This window comes from Beauveria bassiana (genome assembly GCF_000280675.1).
Source record: "Beauveria bassiana ARSEF 2860 unplaced genomic scaffold BBA_S00007, whole genome shotgun sequence".
Lineage (NCBI taxonomy): Eukaryota > Fungi > Ascomycota > Sordariomycetes > Hypocreales > Cordycipitaceae > Beauveria > Beauveria bassiana.
Genome location: NW_007930842.1, coordinates 1,134,862 through 1,149,122, shown reverse-complemented (window position 1 = coordinate 1,149,122; position 14,261 = coordinate 1,134,862). Strand labels below are relative to the sequence as shown.

The window sequence follows — 14,261 nt, the reverse complement described above, 5'->3', positions numbered from 1 at the left end:
TTGCCCTTATACGCCACTGGAAAAAAAACGCCGCCCCTGAAAAACCCGCATCCGAAGTCGCCATTTTTCATACCATGCTCCCTCTTTTAAAACAACCTCGTACCGACCACACACACCTTTCCCGTCATCTTTCCGACACCCATCGACGTCTAGACGAATTATAGATTCCTGATTCTAATATTTATTCTTTCCTTCTTTTCCATCTGCGGGAAAAGAAGCCGACGAGAGCAACTCGACGATTTTTTTACGATAGACTGTTCGAAAAAGCCTAGTGCATAAATCACCAAACGCACGCGACCTAGGAAAAAAAGGCGCCGAGCAGGAAGAGAAAAAAACAGACTTGCCTCATCCATCCCTGAGGCAAACAATTATCCATCTCTTCTTTTTTTGTTCTTACTCTTCAGCGACAACCTCGCGACACCACTCGAATTATCATTGCCTGCTTTCGGACCCTTCTCGCCACAAATCCACGCACTCGCACGCACACAAGATGAAGGTCTTTTCCAACGCCGTCACCTTCAACTACTCGTGGGACGAGGTATCGTCGGCCAACTGGCAAAAGTACGGCCCCTGGAACAACAAGTCGGAGCACGTCATCGCCGTCGACACGCTCTCGCGCCGCGTCGACCCCACGACCGGCATCCTGCGCACCGAGCGACTCATCGCGTGCCGCCAGTCGGCCCCGGACTGGCTCAAGTCCATCATGGGCGCCAAGATGGACGAGAGCTACGTATACGAGGCGAGCTACGTTGATCCGGCCACCCGTACCGTCACCATGGTCAGTCAGAACTTGACGTGGAGCAACCTCGTCAGCGTTCAGGAGGAAGTTGTTTACCGCCCCCTCGGCGACCATCAAACCCAGTTTACCCAGACGGCCAACATCACCGCCCTCTGCGGCGGCTGGCAGCGCATCAAGAACTCCATCGAGGACACTCTCGTCACTCGCTTCAAGGAGAATGCCGTCAAGGGCCGTGAGGGCTTCGAGCGTGTCCTCGAGATGAGCCGCATCGTCTTTGCTGAGGAGCGTGCAAAGGCTTTACGCGAAAAGGTGGCCATGTAAAAGAAGAGGCTGCCTTTTCCGTCGACCAATGGCGGATTCCCCCCACCGGTCTCGTCATATCGATGGCGACCGATGCAACAACTCAACCATGTGGGAAAGCCTTTGCACCACTCACTGCAGCTCCGACATGGAAACTCTCTTGATCACCCTCCGCCCTCTTTTTTTGTTTCTCACCACGACTCCCAACTTTTGATTATTCGATTCTTAGCTTGGCGCAAAGGCGGGAGTCTTTCTCATTATTTACCACGCATACATTATCGGCATGGCGTTTGTTGGATTCATCTTCATTGTAATAGGCGATAGAAAAAGTATTCATCTTGGTTGACAGCACTCCTTCAGTACCAACTGGAGTCGGAGAGCTTTTGTCGTTTATTTCTTTTTTCTTTTATGCAGCTGCTTTTGATGACGCAGTACGCAGCTTGGGTGCCGGATATGGCTCTGCCAAGTCTTTCTTGTACAGATAGAAACAGATGCAATTCTACTCATTGTGACCCATATCTTACTCCCTCGACTCGTGAAAACCTTGATTTCTGTAGTTTGGAATGGTTCTCTCGCACGTTTCCATGTTTGGCGCTGAGTTCCATGAGCCTGCGGCGGTAGACAGGAAAGTAAGGAGGTGGCATACACATTCTACCGCCGAAGTTCATGAGCATTGTTGCCAACCCTCGCCCCCAAACCCAAAGCATACATACGGGCATGTGCGAATGCGCCACAGTTGCCCAGAATAGAGGAAAAGTCGAACCTACTGCTCAACGACCAGTCTCTTCCAACGTCGTCAACTTCGGACGACAAGTTGTACATCGGATTCCTACACAAGCAAACACGTCCGCGTTGCTACATTGCTAGGCGGATGGTATGGGGCCCTCTCTCCCTTCATTTGCACCACTGTAGCTGCTTGAAGGCATAATGTGAACTCCGGGTCATGCAGAACGTAGCCGGGTCAGGCACACAGCGTGGCACTACCACAGCTGGCGTCGGGCTCGCATGAGGCACCATCGGCGAGTGCCTCTTTTGAGCAGGAGAAAGGCCCATCTGGTCGGCCATATAGCATACACATCATAGAGTAGTATTGGGATGTATGATGGCTAGCGGATAGTCTAATCTCTACATGAAAGTCTGACGGCTGACATATGTAGAGCGAGAATATCTTGCTGAGCGCAGCGAGCGACTTACCAGTAGGCACATAGTATATACTTGGTGAATGCTTAGCATAGACTTCATATGTACTATCTAGGTAGCTAACTTTTGATTGAATGAGTGTTGGATGACTGGCTGTCCATGGTCTGGCTGTTGATTAATTGTTGTGTCCTCGACGGCGACGGACCTTGTCCCCGGAAACACGGGGGTGCGTCGACACGCTCTAGCGCCGCGTCCACCCCGCGACAACCCTCTTAGGAATCGCTGTTCCACCACTTGCTGCCGGTGAGGAGGAGCCCAGACCCAAGGACGCTGAAATAACTCTGGCAAGCCTCCTTCCAGCGATGCTGGCCGTTGATGGCCGTGTGTGCTCAATGTCGGCGTTTATATGCATGTTGTAGGGATATCCGACAAAAGCAACGCATCGGCCGAGTTTCTCTTTAGCGTATGTTGTTTCATATTTCAAGTCTATCCCATAACAGAGTACACTTACTAAGAGGCTTACAGCGCGGCGATCTCAACAGGCAGATTGATGCCTTGAACAAGTACTACAAGTAAGCCAATGTTTCCTTCCAGCTAATAGATGCATACTGGACGAATATCGATTTCCTAGGAGATGAATCGCACTTCACAGCCTTTAAAGCGCTGGACTCCGAGTTGACACTTGGCTTGCACAAGGGCAACATCTCAACACTCAACATGTTCTTGATCGACTTCCGCTCCATCGCTTTCGCTGATTCCTCGGTTAGCTTCATTGAAGAAGACGACGATGAGTTGTATGGCATTGTTGTTGCGATCAACACTGTTCCTGGTAGCCCCCACCCTGTTTGAAATTTAGGTGTGACGGCTGCTCATGAGGCCGGTCACTGGTTCGGACTTGGACACACGCAGTTCACTAGGGCGGGGGACTGTGAGCCCAACTGGCTTTAATGAGATGGTCAGCGCAACGAGTGAGTTTTACATTGACATGCACAACCACAAACAGACAGAGCAAATCTGAGCAGGCGGCTGTGGTGCGAGATGTGATGCCAACATCATGAGCTTTGGTGCCCAGTAAGTTTTCAATTTTTGTAAGACAGCTTCAGTCGATCTAACAAGTCATACAGTGCATGCTTGACTGAGTTTACACGTAAGCAGATTGCAGCCATAAGCGATATTGCCATCAAAATCCTGGGTGTTTTGATGGTAGACTTGCTGACAAGTGTGCCGTTGGGCTGGGTAGGAGCTGCGTATTCGGATTGCTGCCGCCCGTGTGTATCGAAAGATGAATAGAAGTTTGACAGAAGTTTTATGAATGCCCTACGATTACCAAGTCAAATCCATCGAATTAGCATCTATAGATGTATTTGGTGGGCATGCTGGGGAAGATTTTCAGGGGAAAGACACTATGTTGGCAAATAGCTGCAGGATCGGCATTCGGAGTCGTGGAAATTCGACGACCAATATCTTTCCTGAACAAATGGGCTCACTGAGTCAAAGCCGAGAATGTGCTTGGATACAGGAAAATCTGACAGATCTGTTTCGCTCGAAGTAGCACCTGGGCTAGCAAGACGGGTTTTCCCAGCAACTGAACGCGTCTTATTCCCGTGTGAGAACAGAGTTTGGGCTCTCGACAGATTTACAGGGCCTTTTTTTTTCGACGGGGGTTTTTTTTTGGAAGAACAAGATTTAACAATGGTCGCTGATTGGCTGCGATTGGCGCCTCCGCTAACCATGGCCGACCAAGATCGACAACGGCTTTGCGGGTGGTAAGACACGTAATACCGGAGCACAGGGCGGCGCTTCAAGAGCGAGTGGCAAGGTTTGACATAGGACAAAGAGGCTGAGCCCCTGACATCTCGGGGCAAAGGCTCGCGAGCGCAGAGCCACGAGAGCCTGCGACAACTGCTGCATATAAGAGGTGACGACGCCATCGGGTGGATTACGAGCTAGTGAGCGTCAAGTGAGGCGCAGGCTGAAAGGTAACGACATGTTGGAAGCAACTGCGAGTCAAATAGAACTAGTCAGACGAGTTGATAAGGTAGGAGGCGGTACGACATGACGAGACAACATGTTACAAACGGAGGGCTGCAACACAGCTTTTGTTGAATTGTGAAACGTGAGGAGTTCGCTGGTACCGGCGGGAAAGCCCAAGCCCCTAGAAAAGGGGGAAAATAAATCCAACCCAGCAACCCCCAGCCCCAGGTAGGTTGGTAAATAGCCAGTATTACCTAGCATTGCCTCTCCGTATCCGTCCGTAGTCGAGTGGGTTAGTGGGTTAGTGGGCTGGGAGCCTGGGACGCCCAAGTTAGCGGTATTTAGCATTCATTAGCTGCACCTACCTCCACCAAGAGATGCATCAACAATGGCAACTAATAATAGCAACAGGCTGTGTACGAAGTAGATACCAGTAGAGGGGAAGGCGTAGAGAGGCCTTGGTGGCGGGCTACCCAAGGCGATACGACGAGAAGATGGAGGGGCCGATGTGATGGTTGATAATTGCTGCATGACGAGCCGACACCTAACTAGGTAGTTAGTTACCTGTTGCCTGGCTGGGTTGGGGAGCCTCATGTACCCATTACATATCAGCAGCCAGGGCGGGCACATACCAGTGGTTGGCTTGGCAAAGAGAATGCTGGATTGTTTGACCAGCCCTTTGAATAGTAATTAACTAGTAAATAATACATACGGATTACTCCTCTCCATCTTAGTTAATTCAGGGACGCCTAATATTCTTTGGCTGAAACCCACTAGCATTATCACGTGAGTCTGTAACAAAGGCAAGATGCGCACTCAACTCGGGACTTTGGAAGTTCGTCTGTCGTCTTTCAGAGTCCGGATGTACCAATACCTACACAATACGAAGTAGATTTGAGTCCTCCTCCAGCCTTCATAACATACAGCATAGCTATCAACTCTCTGACCCCGGCCCCAGAAGCACACAGGGTCCGTGGCTCAGATCTGCTGCAAAGCGAGCGTTTGCACCGATCAAACGGAGACAAGATAATCTCGACTTGCGAATACCAATCTGCAAAAGTAAAGGCGCAACTCACTTGACCGCGCAACGCACTCGATCCAATGGATCCTCGTCGCGCGCAGCCCCAGCGCAGAACGCCCTCTCCAAGCCATCCTCTGCATCAAGGCTACCAACTTGACGACCAACCGTACGGTCACCAGCAATATGACACGTCGAGCACTTCCGTCGGCCATCCTCAGCGTTTTGGCACGCCCTCTGACCAACTAAACATTAATGCCGCCGTAAGTCGCCGTCCTCTCCTCGCGCACATGTCCCCTTCCCCGTCCTGCGATGCGCAATGCTAACCTCTCCTTTTCCTCCCAGCAATCGGTCGACACCCTCGGACAGTATGACCCGGGCTACCATGGCAGCCACGTCGGCCAGCAGCGCGGTGAATACAGCGTTAACCCCGAGGCGCATCACGACCAGTACTACAACTCGCCTTACGAGCCTGGCCTGCACGATGGCGGCTACGATGGCGGATATGATCGCGCCGGATACAATCACCAGGGCTATGAGCAAAATGACTACTCCGACACTGGATACCCCGCGCTGCAGCAGCAGCAGCAGGACCAGCGACTTCTGCAAGACGACGCCTCGCAGCATCATGTTCCCACGCAACCCTCTCTTCCTGGTGGCCCCGCCATCAAGAGGTGGAAGACTGTAAAGCAAGTTCTCCTCTATCGCGGCAACCTCGTCCTCGACTGTCCGGTCCCTCCCATTCTCCTCCAGCAAAACCCGCACGGTGAGCGCGACGAGTTTACTCACATGCGCTACTCGGCCGCCACCTGCGACCCCTCTGACTTTTACAATGAAAACTTTACCCTTCGCCAGAAGCTATTCACCAAGCCCCGCCACACCGAGCTCTTCATCGTCGTCACCATGTACAACGAGGACGATGTCCTCTTTACGCGCACCATGATCGGCGTCTTCAAGAACATTGAGTACATGTGCAATCGCCCTAACAGCAAGACCTGGGGCAAGGAGGCCTGGAAAAAGATTGTCGTTTGCGTCGTCTCTGACGGTCGAGCTAAGATCAACGAGCGAACCAAGGCAGTTCTCTCCGGTCTCGGTGTGTACCAAGAGGGTATCGCCAAGCAGCAGGTCAACGGCAAAGACGTCACTGCGCACATTTACGAGTACACTACCCAAACGCACCTCACCCTCAAGAATAACGTTGTCGGCCTTGTTCACCGCCGCCAGCCCGTACAGATGCTCTTTTGCTTAAAGGAAAAGAACCAGAAAAAGATCAATTCGCATCGCTGGTTCTTCCAAGCCTTTGGTCGTGTCCTCGATCCCAACATTTGCGTCCTCCTTGACGCCGGTACGCGCCCCGGCCACAACTCCATCTACCACCTCTGGAAGGCCTTTGATCTCGAGCCCATGTGCGGCGGTGCCTGTGGCGAAATCAAGGCCATGTTGGGACGCGGTGGCAAGAACCTGCTTAACCCTCTGGTTGCTACGCAAAATTTTGAATACAAGATGAGTAACATTCTCGATAAGCCGCTCGAGTCCGCCTTTGGCTTCATCTCTGTCCTGCCTGGTGCATTTTCCGCGTACCGCTACGTCGCCCTTCAAAACGATAAAAACGGCCAGGGACCCCTCGAAAAGTACTTTCTTGGCGAGACTCTCCACGGCGGTAGCAGCGCCGGACTGTTCGAGTCCAACATGTATCTCGCCGAGGATCGTATTCTCTGCTTCGAGCTCGTCACCAAGCGCAAATGTCACTGGATCCTGCAGTACGTCAAATCGGCAACTGGCGAGACCGATGTGCCTGATACCGTCACCGAACTGGTCTTGCAGCGTCGTCGCTGGCTGAACGGTTCCTTCTTTGCCGCTATTTATGCCATTGCGCACTTTTACGAATTCTTCCGCTCCGATCACTCCATGCTGCGTAAGATGGGCTTCTTCATCGAGTTCGTCTTCAACACCGTCAACATGATCTTTGCGTGGTTTGCCATCGGAAACTTCTTTTTGGTCTTTAGAATTCTCACGTCTAGCCTGAGTGCCAAAGACTTGCTCGGTAGGACCGGCCAAATTCTCAGCATCATCTTTACCTGGTTATACGGCGTGTCACTCATGACCTGCTTCGTCTTGTCCATGGGCAACCGTCCTGCTGGCTCCGGGAAGCTGTACGCACTAATGGTCTGGTTCTGGGCCATCCTCATGATGTAAGTTGCGCTACTTGCCGCCTGACTCGATCTTGCTGCTAACCGACTACAGTTATCTTATGTTCGCCGCCATATTCATCTCCGTCCATGCCATTATTACCGATCTGAACCAGCACAATTTTTCTATCGACCAGCTTTTTACGAATCAAGTATTTGCCACACTCATCGTCTCCGTCATGTCCACCTTTGGCATTTGGCTCATTGCCTCGCTCATCATGTTTGACCCGTGGCACATGTTCACCTCGTTTCTTCAGTACATGCTCCTCACGCCCACCTACACCAACGTTCTCAACGTCTATGCCTTTTGCAACACGCACGATGTCTCATGGGGCACCAAGGGTGACGACAAGGTCGAGAAGCTACCCTCGGTCAATACAAAGGACGGCACAGGCAAGACAGACCTGCCCGACGAGGGCGATCTCAATGCCCAGTACCAGCGCGAGCTCCAAGTATTTGCCACCAAGTTCAAAGAAGTCAAGAAACCGCCGACAGCCGCCCAGTTGCAGGAGAAGCAGATGGACTATTACCGCGGCGTCCGCACCGGCGTCGTTCTCGTCTGGATGCTCACCAATTTTGCCGTCGTGGCCGTCGTCCTCAGCTCCGCCGGCCTCGAGGACGTCACGCCCGATACCACACAGGCGGAACAGCGCACCAAGCGTACCACCATTTACATGGCTGTCGTGCTGTGGAGTGTCGCCGTGCTGAGCGCGTTCAAATTCTTGGGCGCCATGTGGTTCCTCATTGTCAGAATGTTCCGTGGCGTCTAAAGTTGGTTTGCTGGTGATGTCATCCCGCAACTCGACGCTTTCTGTACTTTGAGTCCTTTTATGTTTTTTTTGTGTCCATCTGCCTCATGATCAAATCTTCTTTTACTTGCCGCTAGTCTGGTACTGGAAATATCTGTTTACCCCTTCATCAGCCCTTTTCACCATTTGTAGTTTTTTATTTCTGGAATATACCCCCCCGTCGCACACGACCTTTCACTTCATTCATCATTGACGAGCTGAAGGAGAAGAAAAGGGGTTCAAGTCGTTGATGATGAAGATGAATTCTTTTTTGCTGGCAGGAAGCCAGAATTTGTCCCGCGGACGGCAATACGTGGGTTCGTTGTTGAATGCCGCATCTTTGTTTGGCCATTCACGTGTTCATGCTTATTCACTCACGCAACGCAACTAGGCTGGTTTTTATTTTGTTTCGACTCTTTTTTGTTTCTGTTCTCTTTCCATTTCACACTTGTCACGAATAGTTGGGTTCAGCGGAGTGCTGGCGTCGAGGGAGACTTCATGCTGCTGTGTGTCTGTACCTTCGGAGAACCTTTGAAAAGCTGTTGAATAGATGCATTGAATCTAAACCGATCAAGTAATTTATAAAAATGCCGAAAACGATTCTGATTCTGTGCCGTACGCCCATCAGCGTTATGCACCATTACCGATTATCTTCTTTACCCACCTTGACTCCGGTTTACACACCCGACATACTATACCATGTTCCCTTGGTTCTGCTCTACACACAGGCCAAGCGCCGGAAACGAGCAAAATTGGGCGTCCCCAAGCCTGTCGCGGCATCCCAGCCCCAGTCGGCCGGCCAGCCAGCGCCCTCTACTTTGGGGGAACCCAGGCCCGCGTAGGAAGTTCCTAGGCAGCCGCTCGTCTTTCCGGTCGTGATGCTGCCCGCGAGGTTAGTTGGACTCGGGACAGAAGGCGGGAAGAAGATTGATGCGTACTCATCAAAGGCGAAGCGGCTTGCTTTATACAGCCAGGTGTTGAGAAACCCCATTGTCGGCTTTCCCTTTTGGGCGCGGAGGCTGTTGAGAACAGCAACCATGGCGGCCAAGACGGGTGTCGAAGCGCTGCTGCAAGTTAGTTTCAAGTCTCTCGCCGAGACGATGCTTTTTTTTCGATTATTTTTTTTTTCTCGACGCACCTTGTTCCATCAGCACTCTCAACTTTGCCGTGAGAGTAGACTTGATAATCGTGGCCCAGCGCCGCCACGTCTGGTATCCCGCGGCCGTCGGGATTATACAGCCCGTTCCACTCCGCGCCGTGCTTTGCCAGGTACGCGTCGACCTCGCCGTCCTGGTACGCCGGCCGCGCAAAATGCTCCGAGAAGCCGCCGCCGGAAAAGTCGGACGCCGTCTCGTCGCGGAGGGATCCTACGGCGCGCGTGGCGCCCACGGCAGTGACGTAGGGGCAGCTGGCGGGGAACGCAGGCAGGAAGCGCGTGCCGCCGGAGCCGTCGTTGGTCTGGCATGACTGGCCCGGGCCGGCGTCGCCCGAGGCGGCGAGCACGGAGACGCCGCGCGTGGCGAGCTGACCAAAGACGTCGCAGACGTGCCGCGTATAGTCCCTGGAGAGGAGCTGCTCGTTGACGCCGTACGAGATGGAGAGCACGGAGGGGAGTTCCACGGACGGAAGCGCGGCGAGGGCGGTGACGAGCTCGAGATAGGGCTCTGTAAAGCTCTTTTTGCCCTTGGGGAGGCTGGATTGTTTTTTTGCGTGTTAGCTAATTGGGGTTTGAGTTGGAGAAACATGGACGAGAGGGAGGTACGGACTCGAGATCGGGAATAAAGTCTAGATTTCTGCCGCCGACAGAAAGGAAGCGCACGTCGACATTGGCGCCGGCCAAGGCCACGGCGTACTGGATATCGAGATTACCTTCTGCGGCAGGATAGTGGCCTTGCTGGTTTTGGCCGCCGTTGAGAAGGGCCTCGGTAAAGTTGGAGCCGACCCTTGTTGGGTCCAAGTTTCTGAGGAAGAGGTCGAGATCTGCGTATTGCGCCGTTTGCTAAAAAGCATCTCACGTCAGAATTTCCTTGTCCAGCATGTGCAAGTTGAGATGAAAAGAGAGGGTAAAACTTGCCCCTCCAAAACCCAAGACGCCGAGAATCGTCTTCTTTGGCGTTGATGGAACGTTGTCCATTTGGTACCTTTTTCGCAGACAAGCCGGCGTGATCCTGCCCTCGCAGCGGTCCATGACCGTCTTCAGCACATCCTTGCTTGGCGGCGGTACCGGCTGCTGCGAGGACTCGACGGCGTGCAACGCGTGCCATCGGCTCTGCAGCACGCCACGGTTGAGGTTATCGAGGTGCACGATGCGAATGTGCTTTCGGGCCGCCTCGTCGGCGACGGCAAACGCGCCAGACAGACCACTCTCCGCGCCGTCGCCGTCCCGCTTCACGAGCAGCAACGCCACCTGGCTGGCCGATACGTTGGCGTGCAGAAACTGCCCGCGCCGCTCGAGGTCCTCGTCGTGTAACCCCCCGGCGTCGCGGAGCCACGCCCTGACCGCGTCGAGGGACTCTGGGTCCGGCTGCAGCAGGTCGAGCGCCGCCTCGCGGGAGAGGTACTGGCCGTAGCGGGGGTGCGTGGGGTCGGACAGCTCCTGGACGGTCTGCTGGAGGAGGGCATCGTCGCCGGGGACGAGGCCAATGGTGAGCCGCGCGACGGCGGGCGTGGTGGCGGGATGGGCGTGAGCGGCGGCGGCGGCGGCGAAGGCCAGCGCGACGAGGCAGACGCTGCGGGAGAGGCGTGAGATGTAATTCGTAGTCATGTTTCTGATTCGCGATGCAGAGGCAGCACAAGACTGGGCGATCGGCTGCTGTGCGAAGGAAGAGAGGGGGGGGGGAGCCGACAGGTCCTATATAACGGTCTTGCTGTGCGACAGATCGAGGGCGGAACCAGCCAGAAAATGTCAAATCGATTGTTTTCGTTTGTGTGCCTTTCATTCACACACACGTGCATGCTGCAGCCTTGCAAGAGAAGTGTCAGCCTTGGCAAATCATGATGCATGGCCCCCTCGGGCGTCCAAGTTGGTGCGGGCATCGTCTTTGGTACGGAGTACGGAGTACCTCTTGACCGTATTGCTACAGGCACTGGCCCAATGGGCAGGGGTCAGAGAGATGTGATGTGGATTTCTCAGGCAAATGATTTTGCCATCAATTGTTGGTTGGTTGGGGTCCCTCTCTTGTGTAACCCATCTCCAGCCGGGTACCAGGACGGCAAGTCCGAGAGGGAGGGACGGAATGGCATCTGGTTGGTTTGGATGAGACTTGGCGGTGATACATGTGATCGTGTAATTATCATGTCTAGGAACTTGAGTTTTGGACAATCCAGACGCTCCATGGGTGCATGACTGGTTGATTGGACGCGTGTTGGTTGACAGAAGGTGCTGGTGCGACTGAACCTGGGCGACGGCCCAAACAGAGTCACGTTAGCTGCCGGGATTTGGCAAATGCCTTGGGAAAATCTTGCGGTTCTGATATACCTGTGTTATCCTCGTCATCAGGGCAGCTCCTGGAATCTCAGCCCTACGAAATCACCACTATTGCACGACAGACATATATAGACCGAGGAGGTCGCCGAGATTAGGAGAGAATGCAATTACTCGACGAGGGCTGCTTTGTGCATGAAGAGAGAGAGGAAATAAGAACGGGCTTTCCCGCTTGCTTGGCTCTTTGCATCGTTGTGTAGCCCAGTAAACTGCGGGAATCCCTCCAAGCTCCCAACTTGAATACTCAACTAGCAGTAGAGGGGCTAGAAGATGGTAACTAGTAAAGCTTTCTGTGATCTGTATCGAAGTCGCGGGTAGCCCGGCTATCAGCGCCTCTACCAACCCCTCTGTTGCCTCGATGCAAATGTGACAATCCTATCGAGATGCCACACAGTAGTCAGAGCGATCGATGCGCAGCCCATTAGCTCCTATAATGGATTGCTTTGGAGATGTATTTCCTTCCCAACCGCGCCCAATAGCATAGTATTGTTCTCTGCACTGGCCCCGTGCCAGCCATCCATTTCGGCTCCGACAAGGAACAAATTGGCATCATTGATCGGACTCACCGAAACATTCTGATTTCAATGCTGGAGATGCATCAAAGTTGGTGAAAACTCACCAAAGCCATCAATAAATGGTGCTGGAAATAATTCCGCGATTTTGTTTGTTTGCTCCATCTCACACCGGTACGGCTTCTCGCAGTCTTACTTGCGCCCGCAACATTGAATTTCGAAGCTGCTGGAACTTTCAAACAACTTGGTTGCAAAAATATGCATTGAGCTAAAAAAAAAGATGGCTTCATGCACGACAACTCACCGGTTATAATTGACTATGGCCGCAGCTTGTGATAGAAGATGGACGCCGCTGCTGTAGGTTCGCGCAACGCACCAACACTGGCATTGTTCAATAGTAGAAAACAATTTCGATTGGTCTTTTCAAGTCTCATATGTTTATTTCGTAATCCACTCCTGAAAAACCTCTCAGTTTTTTGTATTTTTTATACATTACAAAGCTAGTGTAGACATCGTATGCGTGTTCGAATCACCGCCCAGCATTCGAGTCCAGCAAAAACAGCCAACGAGCCATCGTCACCACCAAAAATCTCTGCCATCACCCCAACCGCAAACCCACCTGCATCACCCAAGCCTGATTACAACATCCCCCGGAGTTGCCCTGCACCCCCATCATCAAGCAATACCTTTTGCTACGTATTCTAGACTCTGATCTGCCTACATCGCATCTCTCATCCGTTCAGGCCCGCTCCAGACGCCCCCACGGCCATTCACGCCACAACAACGCCTCACCACCTCCAACCGCACACACACACACACATACACACAACTCACACAACGCAGCCATGTCACAGCACTCCCTCCTCGATCCGTCCATCTTTTCCAGCCTCGAGTCCAAGCTCGAAGAGGAGACGCGCATCCGTGACGCCCTCACACAGATCCTCCAGCGCCTCGAGCGTTCCGTCGGCGCCGCTCAAGGCCTGCTCACAAAGGTGCACTCGACGCCGCGCGCCAGCTGTCCGTCTTTTCCGCTTCTTCTCATTTTTACGCATCCTCCCCTTTACCCCCGCGCGGCTGACCAATGAACTACCCAGATCCTCAATTGGTGACGCAGCTCGAGGCCGCCGTCAAAGATGAAGCCGTCATCGTAGCCGAGCTCAACGAGCTCGCCTCCAAGCACCCCTACTACAAGTTTCGTCGCCCACCTGCTTTTTTTTCCCTTCACTCTGCGCTCACCAGCTGACCTTTGAAACTTTCAGGTACAACTCGCGCTGGGCGCGCATCATGCAAAACGCCATCGGTACCGTCCTCTACACCGCCTGGCTCGGGGGCTTCGCCGCCCTCACCAACGGCTCCTCCGACCTTGGCCAGCTGCTCACGCTCGAGCAGGTTGGCACCGTCTTTGCCGTGCCCACTAACCTCAAGGACCGCGACGCCTTTCACCTCACCATCGAAGAATACCTGCTTGCCCTGACGGACCTGACGCAGGAGCTCGGCCGTCTCGCCACCAACGCCGTCACCCTCGGCGACTTTGCGCTGCCGCTGACCGTTAGCGCCTTTCTAAAGGACCTGTTTGCCGGCTTCCAACTGCTCAATCTCAAGAATGACATTCTCCGCAAGAGGGCCGATGCCGTCAAGTACGACGTCAAGAGGGTCGAGGATGTCGTCTACGACTTGAGCCTGCGCGGCCTGGTGCCGAGACCAGGTGCGGCGGATGCCGAGATGAAGTCGGAATAAAAGAACAATCTAGTGAAATCTGTCTATAGGTAGTTTCGAATCATCATCTAGTATTGGCTATCAAGTAAGAATAAAAGTGCTGCAAAGGCGTCAATTCAGGCCAACCTGTACAGCAACACAAATAGATCCCAAGCCGTCCACCTCCAGCATAGCAATAATATTGTTCACCTTGGATAAAGCCCACGTGGAAAAAGAAAAAAAAAGAATTCTTGATGATGTTACAGATTCATTTCTGGGACCTTCATATCCCATGGTAGAAAATGAAAAATACAAAAAAAGCAATGGAAACCAACCAACCCAGATATTGGATGTAGCTTTAGATGCCCAAACGCCAAGATATGATGCTTTCCGCCCTCCTTACTCCATTAGAAATACTCGCA

The 14,261-nt window shown here is 53.0% G+C and overlaps 4 protein-coding genes across 4 annotated transcripts; 3 read left to right on the top strand and 1 right to left on the bottom strand.

Annotated features, from left to right (window-relative positions):
• Positions 1 to 490: 490 nt before the first annotated feature.
• Positions 491 to 1,060, top strand: BBA_03591 (PRELI/MSF1-like protein; the record flags this gene model as incomplete). Its single annotated transcript, XM_008598688.1, has 1 exon — positions 491 to 1,060. One exon carries the CDS (start codon positions 491 to 493, stop codon positions 1,058 to 1,060), a length of 570 nt encoding a protein of 189 aa, XP_008596910.1.
• A 4,194-nt stretch (positions 1,061 to 5,254) lies between these two features.
• BBA_03590 (chitin synthase 1) lies at positions 5,255 to 8,130 on the top strand (the record flags this gene model as incomplete). The annotated part of the gene is made up of 3 exons (XM_008598687.1): positions 5,255 to 5,434; positions 5,517 to 7,363; positions 7,416 to 8,130. 3 exons carry the CDS (start codon positions 5,255 to 5,257, stop codon positions 8,128 to 8,130), a joined length of 2,742 nt encoding a protein of 913 aa, XP_008596909.1.
• A 736-nt stretch (positions 8,131 to 8,866) lies between these two features.
• Positions 8,867 to 10,912, bottom strand: BBA_03589 (Peptidase S8/S53, subtilisin/kexin/sedolisin; the record flags this gene model as incomplete). The annotated part of the gene is made up of 5 exons (XM_008598686.1): positions 8,867 to 9,029; positions 9,087 to 9,212; positions 9,287 to 9,841; positions 9,915 to 10,109; positions 10,164 to 10,912. 5 exons carry the CDS (start codon positions 10,910 to 10,912, stop codon positions 8,867 to 8,869), a joined length of 1,788 nt encoding a protein of 595 aa, XP_008596908.1.
• Positions 10,913 to 12,989: 2,077 nt separating this feature from the next.
• On the top strand, positions 12,990 to 13,881 carry BBA_03588 (translin-like protein; the record flags this gene model as incomplete). The annotated part of the gene is made up of 3 exons (XM_008598685.1): positions 12,990 to 13,161; positions 13,239 to 13,335; positions 13,404 to 13,881. The coding sequence occupies 3 exons, from the start codon at positions 12,990 to 12,992 to the stop codon at positions 13,879 to 13,881; spliced, it is 747 nt and encodes a 248-aa protein (XP_008596907.1).
• Between the last annotated feature and the right edge of the window lie 380 nt (positions 13,882 to 14,261).